The 15,600-nt window shown below is 41.5% G+C and overlaps 1 protein-coding gene across 1 annotated transcript in view; it reads left to right on the top strand.

Annotated features, from left to right (window-relative positions):
* Nucleotides 1-15,600, top strand: part of FBN1 (fibrillin 1) — a 415,078-nt gene that overhangs the window by 39,356 nt on the left and 360,122 nt on the right. The window contains exons 3-4 of the mRNA XM_030189555.1: nt 4,007-4,089; nt 14,832-14,930. Of these exons, the coding sequence (XP_030045415.1) occupies nt 4,007-4,089; nt 14,832-14,930 (182 nt within the window). The remainder of the gene's footprint in view (nt 1-4,006; nt 4,090-14,831; nt 14,931-15,600) is intronic.

The raw sequence follows: 15,600 nt of genomic DNA, 5'->3' as shown, positions 1-15,600 counted from the left end.
ACACCCCCTCAGACATATACTCTAGCACAGCCCCTCACATGTAGACCCATTTCACCCTTTCACATACTTGCCTCCCCCTCCCCCACATACCCACCCTTCCCCCGCAGTGCACATCACCATGTCCCACATATTGCAAAGATACCCAGACTCCCTGCAACTTCAGTATTATACACAGCTATAGACGTAACCTTCTCAGACTCCTTCCCCACAAAAATCCTTTATATATCCCCACCACTAATATGAGCCTTACATACCCCTCATAGAGTGTATGCAAATATAGAAAGGGGAAACAAGCCATTGTGTCACACTGTAGGACTTCTTTACATTTGTTTACCAGTTAGTGTTTGTAGGTTGGTGCATTTTAAGAGGATTCTACCAATAACAATAAGTCTTATTCTGGATGCCATCTGTGAATAGCCCTGTGCCTCCTTTAAACTACTACTACTACTACTTATCATTTCTATAGCGCTACTAGACGTACGCAGCGCTGTACACTTGAACATGAAGAGACAGTCCCTGCTCGACAGAGCTTACAATCTAATTAGTCTTTTTTAATCAAACAAAAACGTTAAAAAGTATTCATAAGATTCATCATCCATCTGTGCCTACAAATCTACAGATAATAATTTACAGATGAGCAGTTCTTGTGTTGCAAGGATATTTTGTTCACTTTAAGAAATCTCTTTCCAGTCTGCATTGCTAAACATGTGACTCACTCCCATCCCTCCAGAGCTCTCTCTGGAGACTCTGCTGCCCCCCAGCATCCTATACTAGAACCATGCAGCCATATATGGTAAATGGAGTAGGCTGAGCCAGGGCTGAGCTCCAGAGAGCAGGGAGCTGGGGTCAGTTGAGTTTTACATATTTCAGTCCTGTGTAAAGAGCTGGCTTTGTGTTTCAGGCAAAATACGGTTTTCCTGAGGCACTTTCAGAGAGCCAAGCAGTTTAAGCAACTGCAAGACTGTAATTTGTTTGCTTGCACCCTACAAATAAAGTGCTTGTGAGAGCAGAAATGTGACTTTCGTAACACTGATTTAGAAACATGATCATTCCATTCATGTCCATGCATGCAGTGGGACAGATCCAGGCAGTCTGGGTTGAGTTGGCAGCCCTGGACTTCAGGCCCTGCTCCCAGTTAGTTTGGTTTTCAAGACTACCCTAAGTCTAATGCATATGTGTGAGGTATATTTGCATGCAAATGTTTCTTGAACATATTTATTGAGCATGGCCAGAAACCAGAATGGTTGGGGGAGAGAGACAAGGAGAGGTTTGAGAACTGCTGCCCTAGCCAGCTGAATAATCCATTTGACTAATAATAATATGTTTTAGACCCAGTGGAATTTCCAGAGCTGCCAAATAACACGGTTCAAGGGGGGAGAGCTTTTGGATGGTCCTGGTTTATGTAGTTACATTCTAATGCATTATGATGTTTGTAATCCCTCCTCCTATCATTTGAAATTAGCACTGCAGGCACCATAATACACTAGGACAGTGGTTCTTACCCCAGTTCGGAATATTTCCAATCAGTTAGGTTTTCACAATATCTGCAATGAATATGCATGAAATAAATATGCATACAGGGAGCACGATACATACAAATCTATCTCAGGCAGGGGCGTATCTGTAATGGGGCCAGGGCCCCCATGGATTTGCTGGACCCCCTTACCGACAGCCCTCGCAACCCCCTCTCCCGCCGCCAACCTGCCGTTGCCTACCTTTGCTGGCGGGGGACCCCAACCCCCGCCAGCCGAAGCCGTCTTTCTTTGTTGTTTGATTCTTCTTTCTGCGTCTGACTCTGACGTCCTGCACGTACACAACATGCAGGTTTGACGTCCTGCACGTTGTGTACGTGCAGGACGTCAGAGTCAGACGCAGAAAGAAGAAACAAGGAAGACGGCTTCGGCTGGCGGGGGTTGGGGTCCCCTGCCAGCAAAGGTAGGCGACAGCGGCGGAGGGTCGGTGGTGGTCGAGACGGTCGTTCGGCGAGCCACGGAGATGGTTCTGGTGGTGGCGGGGGGTGGCGGCAATGGCGGCGGGGGAGGTGGCAATGGCAGTGGGGGGCGGTGGGGGCAGTGGGGGGCGGCGGCAGCACCGGGGGGGGGGCTAAAATGTGCCCCCTCACCTCAGCTCTGGACCCCCCTACCGGCGAAGTCCAGATACGCCCCTGATCTCAGGTATATTCATTGTGGATATCCTGAAAACCTGACTAGCTGGGTGTGTTCCCAGGACACAGTTTAGAATTCTGCACTAGGATGGGGTTGTTAGAAATCCAGCATTGGCCTAAAATCTCCCTTCTTGCGCTGGGTTGCTTGGCATCCTTGGATTTCTTCTTCTGCAGGAAGCTATTGTCAACTCCTGTCCTCAAGAGCGATAGACAGGTTTATGATTATGATTATTGTTTTTTTGCTACACTACCTAATTTGGAAGCAAGTCTAAGTGGTGTACAATGCATTAAAGGTAGAAAAGAACGCCATTAAAACAGGAAAGATACATTTGCAACTTATAAAATAAGAAGATAGAGTATTAAAGTAATGGTGTCTGTATATGCCTTCCATCCTCCATCATTATCCATTGCGAAACTAAAAATCAACTATTAAATGCAAGGGAAAACAAATAGGTTTTAGGTTAGATCTCAATTTCTGGTAAGATATTTCCACTTGTAGTGCCAAAGGTAAATTGTTCCAATAAAATGAGCTAAAAAAAAGAAAGCACAGTGCCGAGTGGTTTCCCAACACGCTTGAGATAGGGAAGGTAATAGCAATCTGTGATCGTTCAATGATCGAAGAACACGAGCTGGAACAGAGGGGATGGCAAGGTTGACAAAGTGGTTGGGAAGGCCGGTATGAAGAGCTGTAAATGTTAAAGTCAGTACTTTAAATTGAATATGTGTAACAACAGGAAGCAAGGGGGAAACATGATCTCGACAAAATAAGCATGAAGCAGTATTTTGTAGAGATAGTAATTTCTTAAGGTTAAGTTGGGTAACACCTGCATAAATGGCATTTCAATAATCAAGTTTTGATCCCACAAAAACATTACAAAGAGTAAGGAGAATATTTCTCTCCACAAAAGACTGGATTGACCTAAGTGGTCATAAAACTGCAGAGATTTGTTGAGTGAAGGTAAGGTGTGTATCAATAATCACACCAAGATAACTAAAAGAATTTACCACAGGAGTTGGTTTGCCAAAAAGAATGGGAACTGTTGTAGGTACCTGAACATTTTAAGGATAACCAAGTTATGCAAATTAACCTTTTCTTAGACTAAGAATGCTCAAGTATATTTCATGACTAATCATTAGTGACATCCCGAAAACCAGACCAAACCGAGGGCAAATGGCTGGGACCATTTCTGGGCTATACAGCATCCCAGGTGGTTGGAGGGAGTGTTTCCCCTCCAATGACATGTGGAGGACCCCCTCAGGCATGATTACATAAAAGCATTGGAGTTTACTTCCAATATCCCTGTAAGTCCGAGAGCTCTCCCCCCATCCCCTAGTCCTCACATATGTCTCCTTTTTATGCCCAGGCAGTTGGACTTTCACGATATCCACAATGAATACCAATGAGATAGATTTGCTTGCCTTCCTGCGGTCTAGCACTAGTCCTGTCCTTCCTGCATCCCTCTTGATTCTCTTTTATGTGTTTGAAGCTGTGACACTTTATCCATGGATATCCGGGTGGTTCAGATAGCTGATGTGTGAGCCGCATGGATGGTGGGAGGACAAGAAGAGGTGACAGCACCAGAGGGGTGTCACTGTTCTCTCCAGTGTCCCCTTGGCTTGCCAACCCAAAGGTCGCCCAGCTTGCCCACTCTATGATGGCCTGTATATGGCTATCATAGACCATTATGGCATAGAGGCCTCAAAGCAGATGCTCCCAACAGCTGCAGAAAGCCCCATTAAGTTTCTGCCTGTTTAGCTTATTGTTTGTGATGCGATGCTTACTTTACAACTTCTCTTTCAAGTTCAAACAAAACAAATATATTCTCATTTGTTTTTTTTCAGACCCAATGTATGTGGATCACATTACAATGTATACTGCTGTCCTGGCTGGAAAACCTTACCTGGTGGAAATCAGTGCATCGTCCGTAAGTTTTTCTTTTTACTCTGCGTTTGTAGACCACTTTTCTAGAGACAGATTTGAACAGTGTAGTAAAAAATATTGCATGTCCAGCTTGCTTTCTCCTTCTTCCTTTTCTCATCTTATTTTCTCTCCTCCATCTTTTCTTTTGTGCGACTTTCATCTTCAGTTTTAACCCAACATTTGTTTTGCTCCTTTATACTTCCAACTTAGTTGGCACCAGGGTTGGAATCTGGCACAATTAGCCTCCATTCACAATCACTCGGAATTTTTCATCTATTTATACTCCTGTGGAAAGCTAGTATATCGAACAGAGTGTCTTTTAACAAACAGTGGTAAAAAGTGGCCTTAGCGTACCCTAACATGGGTCTTTCCCGTGCACTGAGGCTATTTTCACCATTGAAGTAAAATGGCAAAATTTCCTATTTTTTGTATTAATGGCCATGCACTAATTTTACCCAAACCAAATAGCAGACATCCAGACATTAAGGAGTCATTTTACCAAGCTGCAGAGAATGTGGTTAGCTTAGCGGGGTTTAAAAAAGGTTTGGCTGGGTTCCTAAAGGAAAAATCCATAGACCATTATTAAAATGGACTTGGGGAAAATCCACTGCTTATTTCTGAGATAAGCAGCATAAAATGTATTGTACTTTTTGAGATCATGCCAGGTATTTGTGACCTGGATTGGCCACTGTTGGAAACAGGATGCTGGTCTTGGTGGACTTTGGTCTGTCCCAGTATGGCAATACTTAGTACTTACTGTATATATACTTATGGCCCTGCACCGCACATTGTGGCCCTTTTAACCACAGCAGGTAGAAAAGGCTGAAAATAGCCATGGCCACGCAGTAAGATTGTTCTTACTGCATGGCCATGCAGGGAAAGGAGTAATTACAGCCACCCATTGAGGTTGCGGTAAGGGCTCCAACGCTAACTCTACGGTAACGGGTAGCATGCAGCACTGTCTGATTACCGCTGGATTAGCAGTGCATTAAAAATATGGGCCGATTTTCCCTAGCATTGGAAATGGCATGCACTGGGGCTGGAACCAATGCCAGCATCTGCGTTGGGCCAGCAGTAGCTCCAGATTAGCGTGCAGTAAATCTATGTTGGGCTTACTGTTGCTTTGTACAAGGGCACCCAAGTGAAAAAAACCTATACAGTGGTGGAAATAAGTATTTGATCCCTTGCTGATTTTGTAAGTTTGCCCACTGACAAAGACATGAGCAGCCCATAATTGAAGGGTAGGTTATTGGTAACAGAGAGATAGCACATCACAAATTAAATCCGGAAATCACATTGTGGAAAGTATATGAATTTATTTGCATTCTGCAGAGGGAAATAAGTATTTAATCCCTCTGGCAACACAGACCTAATACTTGGTGGCAAAACCCTTGTTGGCAAGCACAGGGTCAGACGTCTTCTGTAGTTGATGATGAGGTTTGCACACATGTCAGGAGGAATTTTGGTCCACTCCTCTTTGCAGATCATCTCTAAATCATTAAGAGTTCTGGGCTGTCGCTTGGCAACTCGCAGCTTCAGCTCCCTCCATAAGTTTTCAATGGGATTAAGGTCTGGTGACTGGCTAGGCCACTCCATGACCCTAATGTGCTTCTTCCTGAGCCACTCCTTTGTTGCCTTGGCTGTTGTTTGGGTCATTGTCGTGCGAAGACCCAGCCATGACCCATTTTTAAGGCCCTGGCGGAGGGAAGGAGGTTGTCACTCAGAATTGTACGGTACATGGCCCCATCCATTCTCCCATTGATGCGGTGAAGTAGTCCTGTGCCCTTAGCAGAGAACACCCCCAAAACATAACATTTCCACCTCCATGCTTGACAGTGGGGACGGTGTTCTTTGGGTCATAGGCAGCATTTCTCTTCCTCCAAACACGGTGAGTTGAGTTCATGCCAAAGAACTCAATTTTTGTCTCATCTGACCACAGCACCTTCTCCCAATCACTCTCGGCATCATCCAGGTGTTCACTGGCAAACTTCAGACGGCCGTCACATGTGCCTTCCGGAGCAGGGGGACCTTGCGGGCACTGCAGGATTGCAATCCGTTATGTCGTAATGTGTTACCAATGGTTTTCGTGGTGACAGTGGTCCCAGCTGCCTTGAGATCATTGACAAGTTCCCCCTTGTAGTTGTAGGCTGATTTCTAACCTTCCTCATGATCAAGGATACCCCACGAGGTGAGATTTTGCGTGGAGCCCCAGATCTTTGTCGATTGACAGTCATTTTGTACTTCTTCCATTTTCTTACTATGGCACCAACAGTTGTCTCCTTCTCGCCCAGCGTCTTACTGATGGTTTGTAGCCCATTCCAGCCTTGTGCAGTGTATGATCTTGTCCCTGACATCCTTAGACAGCTCCTTGCTCTTGGCCATTTTGTAGAGGTTAGAGTCTGACTGATTCACTGAGTCTGTGGACAGGTGTCTTTTTACAGGTGACCATTGCCGACAGCTGTCTGTCATGCAGGTAACGAGTTGATTTGGAGCAGCTACCTGGTCTGTAGGGGCCAGATCTCTTACTGGTTGGGGGGGATCAAATACTTATTTCCCTCTGCAGAATGCAAATAAATTCATATACTTTCCACAATGTGATTTTCCGGATTTAATTTGTGATGTGCTATCTCTCACTGTTACCAATAACCTACCCTTCAATTATGGGCTGCTCATGTCTTTGTCAGTGGGCAAACTTACAAAATCAGCAAGGGATCAAATACTATTTCCACCACTGTATATTTAGAAAAAAGAGAGGAAAAGGCCTCAGAAGTCTGTGGAACTCAATACATCATAAAGCACCTACAGACAATATTTCTATCATCAGCCAAAAACCTCTCCACCATCCTTGAATATCAAAAATTATTTTTTATTTATCACTTTTTAACTTTACTTCATATGGTAAATATGAAAAAGTGGTGATATAATAGCACATATAACCCCTGAAGAAGCTGTTGAGTGAAACGGGTTCCCGTTGGGTGATTCAAAAGAACGCAAGTGTGATTTTTATGAAGTTTGGATATCTAGAAGTAAAGTTAAAAAATGATAAAAAAAAAAGAATTTTGATGTTCAAGGATGGTGGAGAGGTTTTGGCCGATGATAAGAAATATTGTCTATAGGGTGCTGTATGAAGTACTTCGTACCACAGACTTCTGAGTTTTTCCTCTTTTTTTCTAAATATATAGGGATCCTTTTACTAAGGTGCGCTGAAAAAATGGGCTGAGGTACTGTAAGCGCATGTTGTGCACACGTGCAGATCCATTTTTCAGCGCACCTGTAAAAATGCCTTTTTAAAATTTTGACCGAAAATGGACATGCAGCAAAATGAAAATTAACCCGTTTCCATTTTAGGTCTGAGACCTTACCGCCAGCCGTTGAGTTAGCGGTAAGGCCTCACGCATTAACTGAGCGATAAGGGTCACGTGCGTCAAATGCCTTTTACTGTCCAGTAGCGCTGCGTGCCGGAAAATAAAAATTATTTTCTGGCGCGCTTAGTGGACAGTACCAAAAATGAAATTACTGCCCGGCACATGCAGTAGCTGGGTGGTAACGCGGGATTGGCGTGCTTTGGGTGTGCGTAGGCCCTAATGCAGCTTAGTAAAAGGACCCCATAGTTTTTTTTCACTTAGTATCTGGATATCTCTGGTTTGGGTATAATAGTATTAGCTTTCGGTGGACTAGCTTTTGTCTTTAAGAGTACATGCACTGATTTTGCCATTAGTACATGGCCATTGAAACAAATTAGCACGCGAGCCCTTACTGCCACCCATTATGTAGACAGTAAGGGTTCACACCCTAAGCATGATTGGTTATCATGTGGCAATTTAGCTGCACTGTTTAGTGCAAAACACGCCCACTCTCCACCCCCAGCCCGCCCCAATATTAAAAATAAGTGTTAATATTTATTGTGTGGGATAGCGCGCACACATCCTGAATTAGCGCACCCCGCAGTATGTCATTTTTTACTGCAGTAAGCACACATTAGTGCTTACCGGAGCTTTGTAAAAGGGCCCCAAAGAATTTTTCATGTAGTGCATAATTATGCTGTGGAATCTGTTGGGAGTATGTGGTGAAAGTGACTTACAGTTTCAAAAGAAGTTTGGACAAGTTCAAGGAGGAAATGCCCATAACAAATTATTAGCCAGGTAGATTTGGGAAAGCTATCGCTTATATATAAGAGCAATGAGAAATTGGATCTATTCTTTGGAATCTGGCAGGTACTTGTGACCTGGATTGGACCCTTTGGGGACAGGATGCCTGGCTCAATGACCTTGATCTGACTCAGCCTGGATTTTTTAAATGTTTCTCATTTTGTTTCATTTATTCAATTTCTGACACACCTATCTAGTATTTATTATTTAAAATACTTATAGCCTGCTCTATTTCCATTCTAGGCATGAAAAATAAAATATACAATATAAAACACAGATATAATCACAACAAAACAATAAACCTAAAAAGTCTACTGAACTCTCTGCAAAATCAATCAAACTGAGCCAATAAATTAAATAGAGAATGCCTGGATGAAAAAAAGGCTTTCAGTTGCTTTCTGAAATGTATTACAGAGCCTATGTTCCTTAGTTCTAAAGGTAAAGTGTGCCTCAGTCTAGCCCCTTCAGTGTAAACAACAGTAGAACAATATACATCTAATCTGATATGTTTAAATGATGGAATGTCCAAAAGCATCTTGTCAGCTGAACATAGGCTCCATATAGGCCTATAAATTCGAAGAGAGGATACAACAGCCAAAGGGGTTTGATACTCAGAGCCTTATGGATAAGATATAAAACTTTAAACTTGACACGCCTCAGGATGGGGAGCCAGTGTAAGTTCTTCAAAACAGGCATGATATGCTCAGATCTGGGCACTCTTGCCATGAGGCGAGTAGAGGCATTTTGACAAAGTGTTTTAGCAACAGATCAGACGTACCCATGGGGTGTACCATGGCACCACTATTGTCAATTTGTATATGGGTGAGTTTGAAAAATGGTTTTTAATGACACATCTAAACAATGAACAGTTGGTAGTTTGGAAAAGATATATTGATGATGCTTTTATCATTTGGCAAGAAACAGAATAAGAATTGTTGATTTTCACAGATGGGTAATGATTGAATACCAATTTGAAGTTTCAGTTATCAAATCAAATCAATTCTTGTATACCGTTAAATCCCGTTTCCAGGGATTAGTGCGGTTTACATTCTAGGTGAGACAAAAGCCAATAATGTTAGTGTGAGGTATGAAAACAGTTAGAGACCATTGGTGTAATTGCATGAGACCAAAATCATTATAGGAAAGGATAATGGATGATACTAGGAGGTAGAAGTCAATGGATTGTTATGAAGCCGTCTTTGGGAAGAGAAAGGTTTTTAGCCTCTTCCTGAAGCTAAGGTAGCTGTTTCTGTTCTGATGGCAATAGGTAGAGAGTGCTATTTTAACTCCAAGTACAGGGAATAGAAAGCTGAAAATCTTCTAATTTTGAATTGTCTTTTGAAACGGTGTCACTAGCATCAGTTGTTCTTTCAGTCTGTTAGACTGGACCACACGTAGTGAAGCGGTCTTAGTTAGCAGTTCAGAGGTGAAACCCTGTAAGATTTGAAAAACTAAACAAGCAGCTTTGAACCTGAGTCTTTCTGTTATGGAAGCCAGTGCAGTTTGTTAAGATGAGTTGAAACATTAATATATCTATTCAATCTGTGTATTAGTTGGTAGTTGTATTCTGTATGATTTGCAGTTTTTCTGATATTGACACTTAATACCAAGAAATAGAACGTTACAGTAATCCAAGTTAGGTAGGACTAATATTTGGACTACTAGTGCAAAGGCTTTTTCGTCGAAGAATGATCTGACTAGATGTAGCGGTCTCATTTGAATAGTGTTTTCTTCCATAGCTGGTTAATATGGGAAGAGAAGATGAGTGAAGAATCAAGCAAGTCTCCTAGTACTCTGGTTTCAGATCAATGGACAAATGATGGGACCTCAACTCTCTGATTTCAGACCCATAGGACCTTGTTTTTTTTTTTGCGCATTCAATTTCAGTTTATTGGTCAGAGCCCAGGTGCTAACATCAGTCATGGCATTCACTACACACTGAGTTGTATCTTTTTTGATGCTGTCACTGGTAAGAGAAGCAGGATGACATACGTGTAGGATAAGAGTAGTTCATTAAGACCCAGGCAAGGGATGACATAAAGAGATGCACAGGATAGGTAAGAGGGGAGATCCCAGCGTTAGGAGACCGGTCATTGGAAAGTTGGTTGTTTTGCTTGACAGAATAACTTTGTTTTGAAAGGAATTCACGAACCACTTGATCACAGTCCCTGTTATCCCTATCTGATCCAAGTGTTCGAGTAACGATGTGTGGTCAACTGCATCGAATGTCGCCAATATATCGAATTGGAGAAGAATTACTTGGTCACCTTTGCATAGGTTATTTGACATATGTAGTTAGAACTAGCAGCAATGATTCCGTACTCTTTGATGATCTGAAGCCAAATTGTGACCAGTGTATATAGAAATTTTTTCCAGATATAAAGAGAGTTGTTCACTGATGTAGGTTTCTAATACTTTAGTAAAAAGGGGTATGCTTGCCACTGGACAGTAGTTTGCAAGCAATGTCTTCTAGCCCAGATCCCTTCAACTGCAGAGTGAGAAGAATTTTGCCCATATCAGGAGGAAGAGAGCCAGTTTTTAACAGCTCATTGAGATCATGAGTAACCAGTTTACTGCTTCCATAGGGATGGATTTGAGTAGGTATTTTGGGCATTGATCTAGGGAGCAGTTGGCTCAGGAGCATTTCAACAGCAGTGATCCTACATCCTCAACCGTTAGTGGTTGGAAAGATTCACAGTTTTAGTCCATTTTGAGTCCTTGGATTGTAGGACCTCCGGTGATCGAGGCTGAACTACGGTTTGGACTATTAGATTTTGATAAGAACAAAATACCCTTTTTAGATATTTTAATTATAAATATTAATGTTAATATTTATAATTAAAATATCTAAAAAGGGTATTTTGTTCTTATCAAAATCTAATAGTCCAAACCGTAGTTCAGCCTCAATCACCGGAGGTGATACAAAAATATCATAAATATGAATGTATAAAAATATAAATATTCAAATATTGTGTGCAAATTATGTCTTTCTATAATACAATAGTTCTAGGTAGGAACTATAAAAGTGGTAGGCAACAAATAATGAATATGTAGAATAAATGGTAAAATATGAACATTCATATATTCTATACATACACTGCCTGAATAATATGAACGTGTTAAATAGGAAACAATTGAAAATAACAGACAGACTAAACCTCATAATAATACAGGCAAGTGGTATAAAATAAACCCTATATGCATAAAGACAAATTGCATATCTTGTTTATAGATGACAGTAGAATGAATCAATACTTATACTCCATAGCAAAGTGATTTAAATATAGCTCTGCAAGTGAAGATGCTCTTAAATGCAAAAAAGAAAAAGAAAGGATTGCCAATATAAGCAGTGCATGCCTGACTCTGCAAGTAAGAAGGATTTCAAAATACAAGAGCACAAGTAACAACATAGATGAACAAACTGTAACTAATGAATATAATATTGTAGAATACAAACGTGGACGAGTGCAAAGTGATAATAAGCAGCTGACTGTGACCAAAAATAGTGACCATAATGTGATTATAGGTGATAATATACTGCCCAATGGACATGCATAATAAAAAAGATGGCTGAGGGGATATGATAGAGGTCTATAAAATAATGAGTGGAGTGGAACAGGTAGACTTGAATCGCTTGTTTATGATTTCCAAAATACTAGGACTAGGGGGCACGCAATGAAGCTAGAAAGTGGTAAATTTAAAACGAATCACAGAAATATTTCTTCACTCAAGGTGTAATTAAACTCTGAAATTCATTGCCAGAGAATGTAGTAAAAGCGGTTAGCTTAGCGGGTTTAAAAATGGTTTGGATGGCTTCCTAAATGAAAAGCCCATAGACCATTATTAAAATGGACTTGGGGAAAATCCACTGCTTATTTCTAGGCTAAGCAGCATAAAATGTATTGTACTGTTTTGGGGATCTTGCCAGGTACTTGTGACCTGGATTGGCCACTGTTGGAAACAGGATTCTGGGCTTGATGGACCTTCGGTCTGTCCCAGTATGGCAATACTTGTGTACTTATATGTACTTAAGTGTCTATCAAACTTTGAAATATAAAATAATACGATTTTATCAATCATGTGAGTCTTACCAAATCCATACATTACAAAAAATAATGTGAAGTCCCGTGCACTCCTGAGCACTCCTGCCATGAGGCGAACATTTTGAACTAAATGCTAGGCAAGTAACATAAAATTAGGAAGTCTAAGATACAGAGAGTTACAATAGTCCAAAATAGGAGTAATCATTGCTTGTAAAACAGTTCTAAAACTGGCATCTGATAAAAAGTCTTTACACCTAATCAGTCTCAATTTGTAGAAAACTCTTTGAATTGTTCTCTTTACCTGCAACTTAAAAGAAATAGAAGTATCCACCATAACAACCAATATACTTACATTCAAAACAATGGGTATCATTGATGCTGTCACTGGTAAGAGAAGCAGGATGACATACGTGTAGGATATAGTTCATTAAGACCCAGGTATTGAGGCAAGGGATGACATAAAGAGATTGCAACACAATCAACAGAAAGTATGTTTTCAGTTGAATTATTATGTGATAGAAACAGCAATTGAGTCTTAGCAAGATTAAGGTGATTAGCCCTCATCCAACTCTGCACCAACTGCAAACACGTAGCATGGAGTGTTGCCATGATTTGGGTTTCTACTAGGTACTTGTGACCTGGCTTGATCACTGTTGGAAATGGAATACTGGGCTAGATGGACCATTGGTCTGACCCGTTATGGCTGCTCTTAGTTCATATGAGACTGTAGACCATGGCATAGCAAAACTCAACAGATTGAAGTCATGTACAAGTTCAATAGAACAGCAAATAGTGCTGACCCTTGAGATACACCAACAGTCAGATTGCTCACCCCCTCTAACTGAGGAATATTTACACATAAATTCCAACTGGCATGATAAAAACTAAGCAATATTACATCCTTTTAAGAAACACTGCAATCAATTCGTATAGGAAAGTGCTTTTGGAAACACCATAAACAAAGCGGTTCTCCTGCTTTTATAGGACTTTATGTGTTGTTGCAATAGTAGAAACATGGTTTTTGATGCATCTGCAGGAATTGAGCAGCAGTGAATGAATTCAGTGTGGGAACTGCACACATCAAAAGACACATTGCCACACATTCTTAGAGTATACTTTTAGCAAATGGTTTTCATGGATGATGACTTACGTAGCTAATTTTGATGATATAGGCCCCTGGTTTTCACTCCCAGTCCTTGAAGACTGTCAACAAGTCAGGCATTCAGGATATCCCTTATGAATATATATGAACAGATTATGGAAATAGGCAAGCAAATCTTCTCATGCATATTCATGAGGGGCCCTTAAGAACTGGTGTGCAGACCGAGGATATAGGCTCTTTTCTTCCTGTGATTACAAAAAAGCTTTTGAGAAGCTAAGATTCTATCTTGGGGTAAAAGAGATTTATTTTACTGTATGCATCTACAAAAGAAATGCTGGGCCTTATTCATTAAAATGTTTTTTTCCATAGATGCATGCTGAGATAAATGCTGGCAACTTCACTGTGCTTAGGACTTCCCATGCAGAGCTGCCAAGTTATGCAGTTCTAGGCTGGAAAATGTTTAGCCAGTCGTGTTTTTGAACTTACATCCCAAAGCAGTGTGGGACTTGTAGTGCCTGATTGTGCCCACTGAAATCAGTGCTGCAAGTCTCATAAGGGTACTTTACAAAGGCGTGCTGAAAAATGGCTTGCGGTAGTGAGGCGCGGGATTTGGGCATGCGCCAATCCATTTTTCAGCGTATCCATTTTGGGTCTGAGACCTTACTGCCAGCCATAGACCTAGCAGTAAAGAATGTGGGCGGTAATGACCTACGCGCATCAAATGCCACCTGGGGTGCGTCCGTTACGCGTGTCCGAAAATAAAAATATTTTTCGGATGCGCGCCAAAAATGAAATTACCACAAAGCCATGCGGTAGTCAGGGAGTAACTCCATTTTGGCATGCTTTGGGTGCATGTAACGCTTATGCGGCTTAGTAAAAGGGGCCCATAATGCACCAGAATGAGGTGGTCAGAAATCTAGGACTGTCCCAAGATCGCCAGCCTGGAACTGGGTACTTGGCAGCTCTGGCTTTGAAAATTGACATGCTTATGGCAGTCCTCATAAGCCATTCATGACTTCATGTGCACCGGGTGGGGGGGGGGGGGGGGGGGGGGGGGGGGGGGGGGAGAGAAAGAGATAGACTAGGAACTATTTTTTCAAATAAGTACATAAGTATTGCCATACTGGGCCAGACCAAAGGTCCATCAAGCCCAGCATCCTTTTTCCAACAGTGGCTTATTATTTCTCCTAGTCATACTTGCTGGATATTGTGCCCTTCAAACACAGTTAAGGCATGTGGTTGTTGTATCACTGCACAAATGCTGTTATCCTACATTGCTTACAAATCCCATTGTTGCACCAAAAAAATATGAGCCCAAAAATGGAAAAGGATTCAAATTCAAAATTGTTTTGTTTCATTTCTGATACCTATACTCCTATTTAGATTGCATATTTTTGAGGAAACTTTGTTAAATACGTTTTTTTAATTCTTCTCCTATCTGTTTTATCTATAGCTATTTGTAGACATTCTTGTGGGGATGGATTTTGCTCAAGACCAAATCTGTGCACGTGTCCAAATGGTCAGATATCTCCTTCCTGTGGCTCCAAATCAAGTAAGTGTGTTTATTATGTCCTCAGAATACTTTTTACTCTGGTATCTGCAATGAATTTTGAGCCCACTCGGGACAGAGAAAATACCTGTATATAATATGTAAATCACCAAATGCATTACCCATGAACCATATACTCTGGGAGGGGGTCGAAATTGCTTGCATGAGAAGTTCTGTTGAATTAAGGGCCCATTTTACTAAACCACGGTAAAATTTGCATTTACCACAGTTTAAACGAGGGGACTTTATTGTGCACTATCTGCAAAATCTAACACAGCAGCTACTGGGGGCAGTCCCAGAATTTGCAGTTACAGGTTCTGTGTTAAATTTGCAGATACTTCGGAGGTACTGTAATTGTAGTTAGTGTGGAATCACTTAGCACCTCCTTTTAGGGAGGCAGTAAGAGGTCCTGCGCTAACTGCGCATGATATTTGAAGCACACTAATCGTAAAGGGGGCCAGATTCTAGTACGAAAATGATGTGACGATTTCCCTGTGAGGAAAGGCTCAAGCAGCTAGGGGCTCTTCGGGTTGGAGAAAAGACGGTGGGGAGTGGTGTGCTGGATCCAGCTCACCAGAGCCGTTTGTTAGATTTTTAAGAATTTTGGTAGCCAGTTGTTAATGTGGCTACTTTAACTACCGGCTCCCAAAATTTGGGCTTGTTACACTCCTGG

The sequence above is a fragment of the Microcaecilia unicolor genome, chromosome 1, assembly GCF_901765095.1.
Source record: "Microcaecilia unicolor chromosome 1, aMicUni1.1, whole genome shotgun sequence".
In the NCBI taxonomy this organism is placed as follows: Eukaryota; Metazoa; Chordata; class Amphibia; order Gymnophiona; family Siphonopidae; genus Microcaecilia; species Microcaecilia unicolor.
This window is presented reverse-complemented; position numbering and strand designations above follow the sequence as displayed.